Source organism: Pholcus phalangioides, unplaced genomic scaffold, assembly GCF_987345545.1.
Source record: "Pholcus phalangioides strain wild (caught in Gottingen) unplaced genomic scaffold, Ppha-v1.0 ptg000039l_1, whole genome shotgun sequence".
NCBI classification, from domain to species: Eukaryota; Metazoa; Arthropoda; class Arachnida; order Araneae; family Pholcidae; genus Pholcus; species Pholcus phalangioides.
Genome location: NW_028301625.1, coordinates 5,896,088 through 5,910,119, shown reverse-complemented (window position 1 = coordinate 5,910,119; position 14,032 = coordinate 5,896,088). Strand labels below are relative to the sequence as shown.

The 14,032-nt window shown below is 32.2% G+C and overlaps 1 protein-coding gene across 10 annotated transcripts in view; it reads left to right on the top strand.

The window, feature by feature from the left end:
* Nucleotides 1-14,032, top strand: part of LOC149065495 (cytoplasmic dynein 1 intermediate chain 1-like) — a 123,672-nt gene that overhangs the window by 75,856 nt on the left and 33,784 nt on the right. For 3 of the 10 annotated variants that reach the window (XM_089253670.1, XM_089253666.1, XM_089253667.1), the window contains 3 exons: nt 2,521-2,541; nt 5,717-5,734; nt 12,951-12,971. The exons of 1 other annotated variant lie outside the window; for it this stretch is intronic. In XM_089253670.1, coding sequence (XP_089109796.1) covers nt 2,521-2,541; nt 5,717-5,734; nt 12,951-12,971 — 60 coding nt within the window. The remainder of the gene's footprint in view (nt 1-2,520; nt 2,542-5,716; nt 5,735-12,950; nt 12,972-14,032) is intronic. 6 more of the 10 variants (XM_089253673.1, XM_089253669.1, XM_089253674.1 and 3 more) reach the window with 3 other exon arrangements.

The following is a 14,032-nucleotide window of genomic DNA, read 5'->3' as shown; positions in this document are numbered from 1 at the left end:
TCGTCAAAATGATTTTCACTTGAAGATATTTAGTTCTACTTGTAATTATTATTCTAAAATATACGTATAAAATTACAGTAAAAGCCTGTTATAATGGTAGTTCACGATCGAGGGGAAAGTTGTCGTTATAACATACTTCTTATAAACAAATTTTAGTTTTTTTTTGCACTGCAGGAACATATAAATGGAGAAAAAACAAACTAGATAAATTCTGTTTGTTTCCTTTTATTTTAAATTACTTTTGCTGAAAAAATATCCATTTAGAGTCAACTGATTATGCATACACCATGTTTAGTTGTATAAAAAAATTTTGTACTTTGTGAAATGCAGTAGTCTCTGCAACTGTACAAATGTTCAACATTTAAGGCATAGAAAATGATCAAGACCTGTGTTTGCCCTTTGTTCAGTTTTTGATCCAAGAAAGGGGAGGGAATTTTTCAAGGGAAATAACACTGATATCAAAACCAGAAGTCATGCCCCACCTTTTCAACCAATGCACCTACGTATAAAGTTATGTTTTTCCACTTTCTATATAGATAACAAAAAGATAAGATACAGTATGTGGTCTTATCTATGGGGGAAATACTGACATGCCCATTTATAAACACCTATAAATAGGAGGAAGAGATTTAATAAAGTGCCACTCTTTCCAGTCTCTTTCTCTCTTCAGTTTACGTATAATTCAAGAAACTGAAAAGAAAACATGCTTTTCGAGAACTTCCATTGTCGTTATAGCAAATGTCTTCTGATTTTCATTCATAAACAACTCACTATAAGCAAATATTTTTGTATCTTTAACATTAGCTCTTTTTGACAATCATGAATTATTCAAAATAGCGAGATTTTCATTATAAGCCATACTTATTATAACAGACTTTTATTGTATATCATTCTAAATATATCTTATATTTACATTCACAGGTTTCCAAGATCTGATAGTTTTTACTTGTCCATAAATGCTTTCCCACTATCTTAATAACATTTAGAAGAGATGTCACACAACATCAGCATAAATTTTGTGGCATGTGATGATAATACTGTCTTTTGATGGAACGATAATCCCTCTACAATGATATTTTCTCTTGTTCCACAGAGTATCGTTATATCAGGATTTCACTGTATTAACTGAAATTTTAAATATTTTTTTTAATATAATATAACGTGATCCTGATGTATTCCCAAGAGATCTGTATTATTTGTCCAGGAAATTTTTTTGAAATGTTAATAGACACCAATGCCCGAAACAGGATTTGAACCCAGACCTGCAGTCAGAGATTAGCTCCCTAACTACTCGACTGACAAGTGGCAAATTTTTATTCGAGCACTAGAAAAAATAATAACTAGCAAATCCGTGATGGTTTTACTGTATAAATGCTCATATTAGCTGTGATCCTTGACTGTATATAAAAAATATATTTTATTATGAAAATATGTATATCATAATTTTCACACAAGTTTTTAGGTCTTCAAGTGTCAAATACACTATGGTTGTGCCATTGGGCTATCTTCGAATGATCTTTTGCTTTCTTAACTGAGGCATAGATGCCACTTGGAATGAAGTGTATATTGATGGTAGGAATCCAATGCACCCTCATCTGCATAAAATAGTAGTGGTGGGAAGAAAAATCACAAATTGTACTGCTGTACAATACAAAAATTTTCAAATCATGATACCTTTTGAAGATTTATCATTATAAAAAAAATGAATATTACTATATGTAATCTATGTATATTTTTTTGGTTGAATGTTGCCATTTAGAAAGTTGTCATATTCAATATATATTTTTTGCATGTATATACAGGGCGCATAGCAAACGGGAGTATGGCATTTTACTGGCAAACCTTTGATCCTAGAGGTATACTTGCAATTAGAAAAAGTTTTCAATTAATGTGTAGTACTCAGGCATGTCATTCATGTTTCAAGGGGTTGTATAGTGATTAAAATATAAAAAAAAACTTTTTATACAGTCCCTGTGTGCCCCAAAATCCAATTAGAAAGTTGTTACCCTGTCTCTCCTGATGCTAACCAATATATATATTTCCATGTTTCTAAGTGCAATATTCACTTAGATATTTGAATTCAAAAAATGGAGGAATTTGAAAAAAAAACAGCATTAAATGTGGGTAAAATGGTTTTCTGCATTCAGAGCTGTTTCTCCCAACTCTTCTCCTTTTTTCAAATTTGAATATCTCGGTGAATATTGTACTTAGAAACATGAAACTTTTTGTTGGCATCAGGAGAGACAGGACAACAACTTTCTAATTGGGTTTTGGGGCACACAGGGACTGTGTAGAAAGGTATTTTTTTTATTTTAATAACTATACGACCCCTTGAAACATGAATGACATATCTAAGTACTATACGTTATTTGGAAATATTTTCTAATTGGAAGTATGCCTCCTACGATCTATGGTTTGCCAGTAAAATGCCATACCCCCTGTTTGTTATGTACCCTGTATATATACATATGCGTCTTTACAACATATAATATTTTTCATTTAATTGTTTTCTGCTTACAGCTCGTCCACTGGATTATTATGGTAAGTGATACATACTATATTCTTTCTCCTCCCATAAATGTTTTAGTACAATTGTGTTACTGCTAACAGTTTTTTTTTAGTTCGAGTAATATTTGTCAATTGAATTCATCATATGATTCATAATATTCATTCAATTGAGGCCATATACTTTGTGTTATGCTTCATTTATAATGGGTGGAGTAATATTATTCATGGCAGCAAATGACTCCCTAAAATCTTCTTCATTTTTAGAAACCTCTTCTCATAAACTCTTAAGAATTACATATTTTGTTCTTATTTTTTATAAATTCAGAACTATTTGAATAATTATTGCTGTTATTATTATATTGAAAAAGTATTTTGAAACAAAGATGATATCTCAAAACATTCTCATTATCATACCTTATGAAGGATTAATAGATTCTGATACGATTTTCTTGCAAGATTTTTTTTTTATTTGTCACACATTAATATACTGAGAATCTGCATTGTGGTGTATTTCTCAGAATATATATTGAAACAAGAATTCGAAATTGTTACTTTCAACTATAATGGTTCCTCCCAGATCGACATATATATATATATATCAATTCTGAAGAGGTTTAATGAACTTAATAAGCTGAAAAAGAACAGACTTTTACGAACAGAGGTACAATGAAAGAAAACGCTGCTGTCCAAAAATTATTGGATAAAAGAAAGAAAATTTTCATGTAGCAACCAGAAAGTAAAGATATTAGTGAAGCAGCCGACCCCACAGTGGTGGTCGGCTGAAGTTGGTTTTCTGTGGTTCCCAACTTCAAGGCGCAAATGCGAGCCTATCTCCCCGTTAAAAAGTCTTGCCGCAGAGAGCAACAGTCCTACAATGATAAATCATTAAATCGTAACACTTCACTCATAGTTAGAAAAACTGGTGGCAGATGGCAGCACTACACATAACAAGCATTACAGAGAAACAAAAAAAACTTCACGTAAGGTTTCACTACACGTACACTCACATTCCCGCATGTACCGATTTGTTGGGGGTCCGCAGGGGGGGGGGTGCATGTGTGGTGTAGCAGTAGTAGGTAGGGCCTCCAAAAAAATGGCTCGGGGATCCATGATGTTCTTAAGTCAGCCACCTCGTTGGGCAATTTGCCTGTTGTGGCATTGTATTTGTATTTGTATCATTAGCATGTTATACAGGGTACATGTATATGTACAGGGTACATATATTAAAGTGAACAGATGGCTATAGAAATGTACTTTCAATTAAAAAAGTATCCAAATAATGTGCATATTTTTAAGGTATGTCATTTATTTCACTAGAGGCTGTATGTGTACCAAGATACAAAATTTTAATTTTTATGTTGTCCCGGTGTTCCCTAACTCCCAATTATAAAGTTGTTGCTCAGTCTTTCTTGAGCCCAGCAAAAAATCTATGTTTTTCTAAGTACAAAATTAGCTGAGATGTTTAAATTCAAAATTCACTGAAAATTAGGGAAAGAACAGCATATATTAAAAGACAAATTTGAGGGGGGAAAATGTAAAAATTCAAAAGAGTCTTCAAAGTAGCAGTTTATTATAACTTTTCTAAATTCTGAGATGCTTCTGTAACATTCAATTATCTTGGCGAATATTGCACTTAGGTACATGGGATTTTTTTTTTTGGGCTGAGCAGAGACAGGACAACAAACAACTTTTTATTTGGAAGTTATGGGTGGGGGAACTGTATAAAAAATTAAATTTTGTATCTTGGTGCCTTTCCTTCATGAGTATGAAAATTAAAAAAGGAACTTCCCCCCTCCCCTCCCAGGAATGCACTTTATTTCATGTAACTAAGTATAAGGAAGTAAATATTTAAATTAATTTCATTGATTATGGTTTTAGAGAATTATTTTCTTTATACTATTAAGTATCACATGTGGGATGATTCTTTGTGGCTTCATTTATGTAGTTATAATAATTGCACTTGTGCTTCCAAATTAAGTTGGTGGGAACCCTGTTTTCATTTAATGTTACAAGAAACTAAATTAAAATTATTCTCTTCTTTAGTAACATGAAAATTAAACTACATATAAAAAGTTATTGTCCTCAAGATGGCTAAACCAATGGTTAAACATTTAGCTTTTTTCATCACTAAGTATCAATATTGATAACAGTCGAACTGGTTAGAAAATAGGCAGCACAAAAAATTTGAAACAAATAGAAATATACCATAAAATTTGCACTTTGAACATTTTTGTATCTATAAGAATGTGTATATTTTATTCATACAGATTCTCTCTTATAGAGATATCAAAACGTATTCATAGTGTGAATAAATTATGGTATGCGTTTGTGCTCTTGTTTTTTTTAATTTAGCATATAAGTATTGTTATAAGCCTGTGATTATTTATGATTCTATTTAAAATGTATCTAGTTTGTGGAAAATATTTAGAAAAATCTCTTTGTTCTGTGTTCTTTTCAATCATTGTTTGTATACATCTGTACCGTGAGAACTTGATTAATTTCATTTGTTCATATGAGCTGTAAGATATCCAAACTTTTTACATTGAGAATAAGACTTGGAAATTAAGATCGCTCCTGGAAATGTTTGATCATTTATGCAGGGGTAACATAAGATTACTCATTCGCAGCAGCCAGTCAGCTTGAAAGCTCTCAATCATAGTACTTGAGATACCTCAGGTCTGACACTTTTTTTCCAATTTTTAAAACTTGAAATAAGTGCACAATATGTATTGGTTACATGTTCAACTGAATTTCTCATATAGATACTTACTCGATTTCTGATTTACTCTATCACTCCATTAAACAAAATTTTGAACATCCTGTTCACTGTATGAATATAATTTTATATCCAAAATATCACCCTTTTTTCACTTTCTGATTTCATGACACATTGTCTAGGAATTATTGATATTAAATAATTGTATTATTTTTTAACTGATTGAGCATTGGGATTTAAAAACAAAGCACAAAAAAGTGCAACACTCCAGCCATTATGTTTCAGCAGTTGTAACACAAGTTTACTTTGTTGCTCACTAATTTTGTTTGTATAATAAATTTAAGATTTTGAAGGAATTCTGAACAACAAGCTAACAAAATAATTGCTGCTCATTTGTTTAATTAATTTCATTTCTATGCTTATTTCCATAATTATATGTTAAAAAATATTTTTTGCCATAAGTTATTCAAAACTTTTCACTCTTTTTAATAGTTATACATTGGGATGAAGGTAAGATACTGGTTGTGCATTATTTCATTTGATATAAAAGAATAGAGGTGATCTGAATACAGGTATCTCTTGCTTTACATGGTTACGAATTGCTCACATCACAATTAGTTCTGTAAAATAATCATTCGAGACAAAATTGTATAAAGTGAGTTGAATTTGATATGAGCTCTAGTAAGTTAGATTTGAGTGTTTATCTATATTTTCCTCATCTAACATCAAAATCATGTTATCTGAAAATATCGCAAAAACAAGGAGACACCTGTATATCAGAAACTTTTATCATTATCCTCATCAATAATGTTGTTCAACATTAAGTATAATTATAAGCATAATCATTTTGGATAATGTGAAACCGTGTAAATTTAAGGATTGCGTGATGAATCATGTAACAAACAATTGTATAGGCTACTTTCTTTAGGCAGTCTGTTTAGTCATGTAGGTATCATGATGGCCTCATGTGGGTCCAGGGTTTGATTCTATTGGTTTATTGACTGCTATGGTTAATCAGCTGAAGTTGGTTTTCTGTGGTTTCCCAACTCCAAGGAGCAAATATAAATATAGGCTTTCTCATTTTAAAAGTTTTGTTATAGTTTACAGCAGATTGACAGCATTCCAAAAATACTATCATTTCAACATTATTTTCAACTGACAGGTAGATGGCAGTGCATATGGATATCTCTTGTATTATATAATGATTCAGTGCCTGTTTTTCAATTGACTATGATATGAAACCAAGTTAAGAGCATCTACTAAGCATAATCACTTAATCACTTCCATCCAATCGTTCAAAATACATCCATCTCTATATATCCCACTTCTAGGCTGCAATATTCTTATACAACTGCTCTTTTTTGGGTGAATTGAATGATAAATTAGTCGATGACAGTAGATCTGTGTAGTCCATGACTCCACATGAGAATTAAAAAATATTAGTTACGTAAAACATTTATGAATCAAAACTTATATGACTCAAATTTTTGGTATCTCAAAGTACTTTTAATAATATTTAGTTTATTTTCTATTAATTGATGTTTTATAACCAAAATTTTTGGTAATTCCAAGAAATGTCAATTCCTGGAAGCACTTTGAGATATCTTGAGTTATTGCAAAGTCAAATTTTATCAATAAAAGTATGTCCCATATATCAATGTGGTGCTTACATTGCACTTACAAAATTCCACTATTTTAATTTTTCTCATAAAACTTTTTTCATCCATTAATAATCTCCAAATAGTGAGTATTTTTATTACTGAGCATGGAATGACAAGCTTGCGCAACACACTAAAGGTCTTATTGATGTGCTGTGATACAGGACTGCCAAAAAATTTAGAAGAATGCAAATGGGTTAAAAAGTAACAAAGTGCTAATAGACTTTTCCAGTCCTCTTGAATTTTATGAATATAAATAATGACGAGTACCAAATTCAAGGTATCAAGAACTCAGTATTATCATTTATGCTGTGTTTTGTTATACATTATATAGATGACCTTTCCACTGGCAAGCAAGAAATTTTCTAATCGATACTATATTTAAAAACATTATTTGCAAAGAAAAGCTGTAAAATTTTAATTGTGAAATAATCATTGCTAGGTGCATGTGCATTTTCTTGAGAATCACATTTGCATAGTTTTCTTCAGAATCACATTTGTATAGTTTTCTTCAGAATCACATTTGCATAGTTTTCTTCAGAATCACATTTGCATAGTTTTCTTCAGAATCACATTTGCATAGTTTTCTTCATAGTTGCTAAAGCACATTTCACTGCTGTAGTTTTCTTATTCACATAACTTACCTGTTAACTTCCAATAAATAAGCCCCATACTCTAAAGAACCCTGATTTCTTTTCAGTTTTAATTGTGAATGTTTCTGATACGTGTGAGTGTGACATATCTTTGCTCAAGTTTCAATAGTGATGTTTGTGTGATAAATAAATATATCGTTCAACCTTTCAATTGGTGCAATCAATAGAAATTACTTCTGACTTGTGTATGGAGTTCTAATGATGGGTGTACGAAAAACATTGATGTTTGTTTGAAGTGAAAGATCAATTTCTTTCTAAGCTGATAGTGATGGACGATATTCATGAATTAATTAGGACTTTTGGGATGGAACAGTAATCCACAATTAGATGGCAATTTGTTATGTCTTTTGTTTCTATGACTCATTTTATGATCATTATTCTTACATAAACTAATTGGGGGGGGGCCTTTCATTGTGTTATTTAATAATTGTTGGCTAATTTTTGCACAGCTGTTTACAAGGGTTGCACCAAAATAATAATTACTTAACACTTCTGCAAAATGAATAGGTTTTGTAGCATTTTTATAAAGGGATTTCAGTTTGATCAAAGCAGTTTGGGACATGTTGAAACAACACAATGTGGTATAATGTCTTTTTAGTGTGACTACACTGCTTTCAAAAAGTTAAGCATGCAGAAGCACCATAATTTCTAAGTCACATTTAGAGAAAGGACCGGCAAAAAAAAAGGTTTTGTAGGAAAGGCTGTAGCTCCTTATAAGACACACATAATTTTCATTCATGAAATTTTTTTTATAATTCTACTAATCGGTCGTCAGGCATTATTCTGTACTAAACATATTCATAAAAAGTAATTTGAATTCCTTGAAGTAAGAATGGCAGAAATTTTTTTTTTTGGATAGACTAGCTTTGAATTAGCTGCAAGAGCTAAAAATTAACTTTAACAGCTATATATGTCAAGACATTAAAGAAGGGAATGTTACCATGGGAAGTTACTGTCAATAATACAGGAATATAAGGTGCATATTCTCTAAAATTTTTATTCAGATTCATGAACAAAACATATGAGAAAAATATAATACATTGCATACATAATAAATTATGGTTGACTTCATCTACGTATGGATAGCTTCTTTATCTCAACATGATTACCATATTTCTTCTTAAGCATGTCAACTATGATGAAATTTATTACATCTATCTATTTCATTTATTCACAACCCTGTTAGAGAAAAATTCCTTATGACACAATAACCTGGAATTGCCTCTTACTAATTAATACTGATGTCCCCTTGTCAAAGCATTCGATCGACTGCACATGGAAACGTGTAAAAAATCTAGCTTCGCTTTGTAGCTCAAGCTCCATGTGCCAACAAGAGCCTGAGTAGCTGTTCTCTGCACCCTCTTGACTAAGTATGTCCTTCTGAAGGTGTGGGCTCGAAAACTATAACATTTTCTAAGCCAGGGTGAACTTAACATTGAAAAAGTAGGGAAAGATTTTAAAAGAACACAAAGAGACCTTTTTAAGAATAAAACTGAGCATTTTATTTGATTTAACCACCCCAGAATTATAATCATAGTTGTGGGTTACGATCATTTCACCAGACATTAAATAGCAAAAAATAGTCTATTGTCAAATCGTTCAGGTCCCATACTTTTGCACAGTGAACTACTACTGCATTTGCCTATTTGGAAGCAATGCTGTAGCAAGGAAGAGGAATTCTAGGGAGCAATCCCCTTTCCCTAAAATGTTTGCCATTTAAATGCGCTTCTTCAGAGATGGAACATTTTTTTTCAGGATGCTTTTATTCATGCTGCTGGCCTTTTCATCACCGTGATGCTAGCTTAAATGTGGATCAGTGCATTTTCAGGGTGATGCCAATGGTGCTGAACTGGAAGAAATGCAGGAATTTTTTTTTTTGTTTTACTCTAACATATGAGTTGTCCAGTTGCAAAACTCATTAAGCCCCAACCAGATTTTTTTTTCACAGAAAGTGTGAAAGAAACTTTTGTAGAGTGTATTTTTAGAGCTGACTGGTTGAAATTTAAAATTTTAACAGCACAAAATTCATATTTTAACAAGTGTGAGCTCAAAAAATACTCTACAAAAGTTTCTTTTTCACTTTCTGTAAAAAAATCTGGTTGGCGCTTAACAAGATTTGCAACTGGATGACTCACACACATATGATGATGATGACTAGATGTCAGCTTCTGCCATCAGGGGCGGCTAGATCTCACCTGCCACTCAGGTACAAAGCCTCATGTGCCGTCTCCTAAAGATGACCCTGGTGGGAGGCTGAAGCTTAGGGGGATTCTGGGATAAACATGATCTCTTTATCTGTCCAAATCTGTGCACATTGTTTACCCAACAAAATTTACTTGACCATATGTCCCGCTTTTTAGTATGCCATTCTCAATTATGCCAGATAACTTTTTTCATGTTATATTTCTTATTGATGAGCCATTATATTCTTTCTTTTTTTGGATCAAATTGGTAAACACCTACTACCTACCTAATACCTACTTCAGGGTTCCCAGAGCAGAAACTAGGGGAGTACAAGGGGGTTATGGTGCTCCACGCTTTGAAACAAATGAGATCCTGAATTCTTTTGTGTCACATGATAGTGTCCATTCTTGCTTATGGTATTACAAGCCCAGGCCCTGTCTCTTTTCCCTCAAGTTTTGTGAACATCTTCATCGTCAAGGCATGGCTCAAACGAATGACAGTGTGCTGCATCGTCTGGATTTTCATCATTCCAAAATTTAAAAATGTTAATGTCTAAACAAAAGCCTCTGCTACCTCCCCTTCCAGTCAGCCTCCTGGGTGCACAGCACCCCTTGAACTTGCTTATGCTGCTCCTGTCTGCCATATTATGTAGTACAACTGAAATCAGATATTTTTCTGAAAAGGAAATGTATTTCTGATTTGTTGGCAATAATATGTTTATTTTAATTATAATTTGAGAGCCCCTAATCAATAGAGGGACTGGGAAAATGCCCACATGTCCATGCAGAAATCAGACCCCAGAGTATGCGTACCTCTGGTTCTACTTGATGGGTCATGCAGTTCGTAATTATGTAAAATTAAGTGAATTAAAAGTAAAAAATACAAATGACTTTAAGCAAGGAGATGAAGTAATCGCTTTCAAGAATCTTGAATGATTGGCACGTCAGCTGGTTCTGTTACACTGCATTTCTGAATACCAATGCCATGTCCCATCGTCACCTTGGGCATGCAAAAAAATCTGATCCTTCTGAACACTTTTTTCAAAGACCACAACAATCACTTTTATGTTACCCACTGTCTCCTCTTCAAGTCACATTACTATACTCATCTGAACCTGAAAGCAATGGAAATATATAAATACAAGGAAATTTTTAGTTGAAAGACTAGCATATGCAAGACATGGTATCCTTTTCTACACAAGAGTGAAATGATAACTATAACAAAACCTTTTTTCTTTCTTTTTTAAATAGCAGTTGTAAAGAAAACATTTGGATATATTTGTCAGCTTGGTACAAGCACTGAATCAGTGTATTTGCTGCATGTTTTTGAAATAAAATTTGTTAAAAAATGCTTGCTAAAATGCTGAGGATGATTTATGAATAATTGTATTAATTGATATTTGAAAGTTATATGATGTTCATAGTTTCTTCACTTTTATGTTTTTTAAAATGAAACTAATGTATCTGCTGCATCAGTATAAGCACTGCAAACCTCTAAAGCATCACGATTATTAAAAATGTATCCACAGCAGATAGTTCAAGAATCCATCCAAATCCAATTTTGGTGACCTCATGTAAATTAGTAGCTTCCAAGCCTCACCCAACCAATCACAAGCTGCCACATCATACTAACACCAACATATCACTCATCCAAAGTCACATTTATAGCATAAATTCAATCACATCACCAGAGCCTACCTGCCAGTCATTCAAAGTTCTCTTTTGAAATATCATTGGCTCCTTGCCTGCTACCATCTGCACTAAAGATGTCTGCTGCAGTAGTAGACAAAACTCTATGAAATGGCTCAATTACAGCATAACAGCCTGGAAAGATCCAATGACTAAGATCATTAGATTGCATTTTAGATGTGTTATTTTTTATAGACTTACATTAATATATTTAAAGTCAATGAACATCAAAGTCAGTGAGAAATTGAATTTTCTGAATGTTATGCCAAAATTAATATTTGGAAAGAAAAGTGATTTGCCTCCTCCAGGAATTGAACCTGGGTCCCCTTGCATACCAGGCAAGTGCGCTAACCAATACACTAGAGACACACTTTTCAATTTCTTATAACATGCATTAGTAGCATGAAGCGCTGAGTGAAGACATAGCAGCCTCCCCTTAACTACAGCAATTTTCCCCCAATTGGCGTTTTAACTTTAAAAATGCCAGTTGGGGGAAAATTGCTGTAGTTAAGGGGAGGCTGCTATGTCTTCACTCAGCGCTTCATGCTACTAATGCATGTTATAAGGAATTGAAACATGTGTCTCTAGTGTATTGGTTAGCGCACTTGCCTGGTATGCCAGGGGAGCAAGGTTTGATTCCTGGAGGAGGCAAATCACTTTTCTTTCCAAATATTAGTTTCGGCATAACATCTAGAAAATTCAATTTCTCAGTATATTTCAGGCCGAAAACATGCCATCTCTTAATATAAAAATCAGTTGTTTGACTTAAATTAATTATGCTGTGGTTCTGACGAGCAGCTTTTTCTGTAAATTTCACATCAACTCGATGAACTCAACAATTTATTTCACTTCTGTATTAAATCAAATTATTAATATGAGTAAATTTTAAAAATGCATTATAATTAATATCAATCAATTTTGTTGAAATATTGATAGGTAAACAAAAATATATTACTCTTATAACTAACTACTTATATTTTACATCTATTTCTTCTTTTGCTCCCTCTCGAAAGTCAGATGGAAGAATTTTACTGCATCGCTCATGGTTACAGTCATACATTCATGATTTCTGTTCAGCTTATGTATATACTATTTACTATTGTGTGTAAAACTTAAATGCTCATTATAATTTGATATATGATTTCATTTTTCGAAATTACTTTTAGTTTTGAAATTTATAAAAAAAAACAATCACTGATAAAATAATACCTCTATAATGTATAACATAATGTTACAATACACAATATGTTAACAATAAGTAATTACTTATGTTAAACATACAATTTCATTAAGAGCTGACTAAATATATTCAAGTGAAATGATATCTAAAATGATATAAAAAAAATTTAATGCATGTGCTAGTTCTTGCATTATATATTTCATGTACATGAAATTTTCTGGCATTTTCTTTGAATTTAAATACTGTATGAAATATGTGAAATGTTCATATAACAATAATGATAGTGAGTTAATTTTTTTGAGATTAGTAATTCTGCTCTTCTTGTTCCCATCTTCCTTTGGAACTATTTTTTCCAACTCATAGAATGGGACGATGAATTCCAAGGTATGTTTGTCAAATAACAACATGCAAGATTGTTAGATTTTTTTCCCCCACCATTGTACTTATTTCCACCATGCCAAGAGCATGAATTTCTTTTTTCAGTTGCTTGTGACTGCATGACCTTTTTTTTTTGGCATTTTTTGTTATGTTCAACTTTTTTTTTCCCCAATTTTTTTCCACATTTTTTTGTTATTCTGTCTTGAATGCTATCTTAACTTTCGTTTTTTACTTTAAAGCTATAACTATAAGATGTACATTTTTGTAAACAAATACATGATCAAGCAGAGAACTTTCAATTTAATTTATTTTGTTTAACTTTGTTTATTAAGATTACAAAACATTTGACATTATATTTAATCAAGGTAGTAAAAACCTCATACAGTAAATACAGGTTAACCCTTATACAGTAAAACCTCATTTTCGAAATATGGACTGGGTCCCTGTTTTGATTAGTAAGTAAGTAAAACCTGATTATATAAAACCTGTAGGAACATCATTGTTAGTTCCTTCAGATTTTCCATGCATGCATTGCTATTTTCTTTAGCTATATCAATCCCCAAAATATATGAAAACCTGATTTAAAAACTTAACTAATGTTTTTCTCACCTCAAATCTTTAGTATTTTGGCATAAAAACATGTATGAAATATACTGTATATACTCATGCATAAACCAACCCCTTCACTTCAGGACCACCAAAACTGCAATAAATTGAAAACCCGTCCCCCAAAAATCAGCGCATTTTAGAGGGAAAGGAATTTGTATATTTTCTGTATAATAAAAGTAAAATGAGAAATGATTCAAACTTTCTTATCCATTTCTTCTGATTTTCGGAGCTCTACATCAAAAGCCAATACAGTGTGGCATCGTTTTTTTTTATCTTCAACTGTACTATTATCGCCATCAAAGAGGATGTCATCTTCATTTCTGTACATCGCATCACTGATATAACATTGCTTCACTTTTTAAAGGATTGGAAGATAATTTCAGTGAAAACAGAATTCCACATCATGTGAATTCGCTGTCACACTAGGCCAATATCAGGTTTCTTAAGGCTTTTTGTTG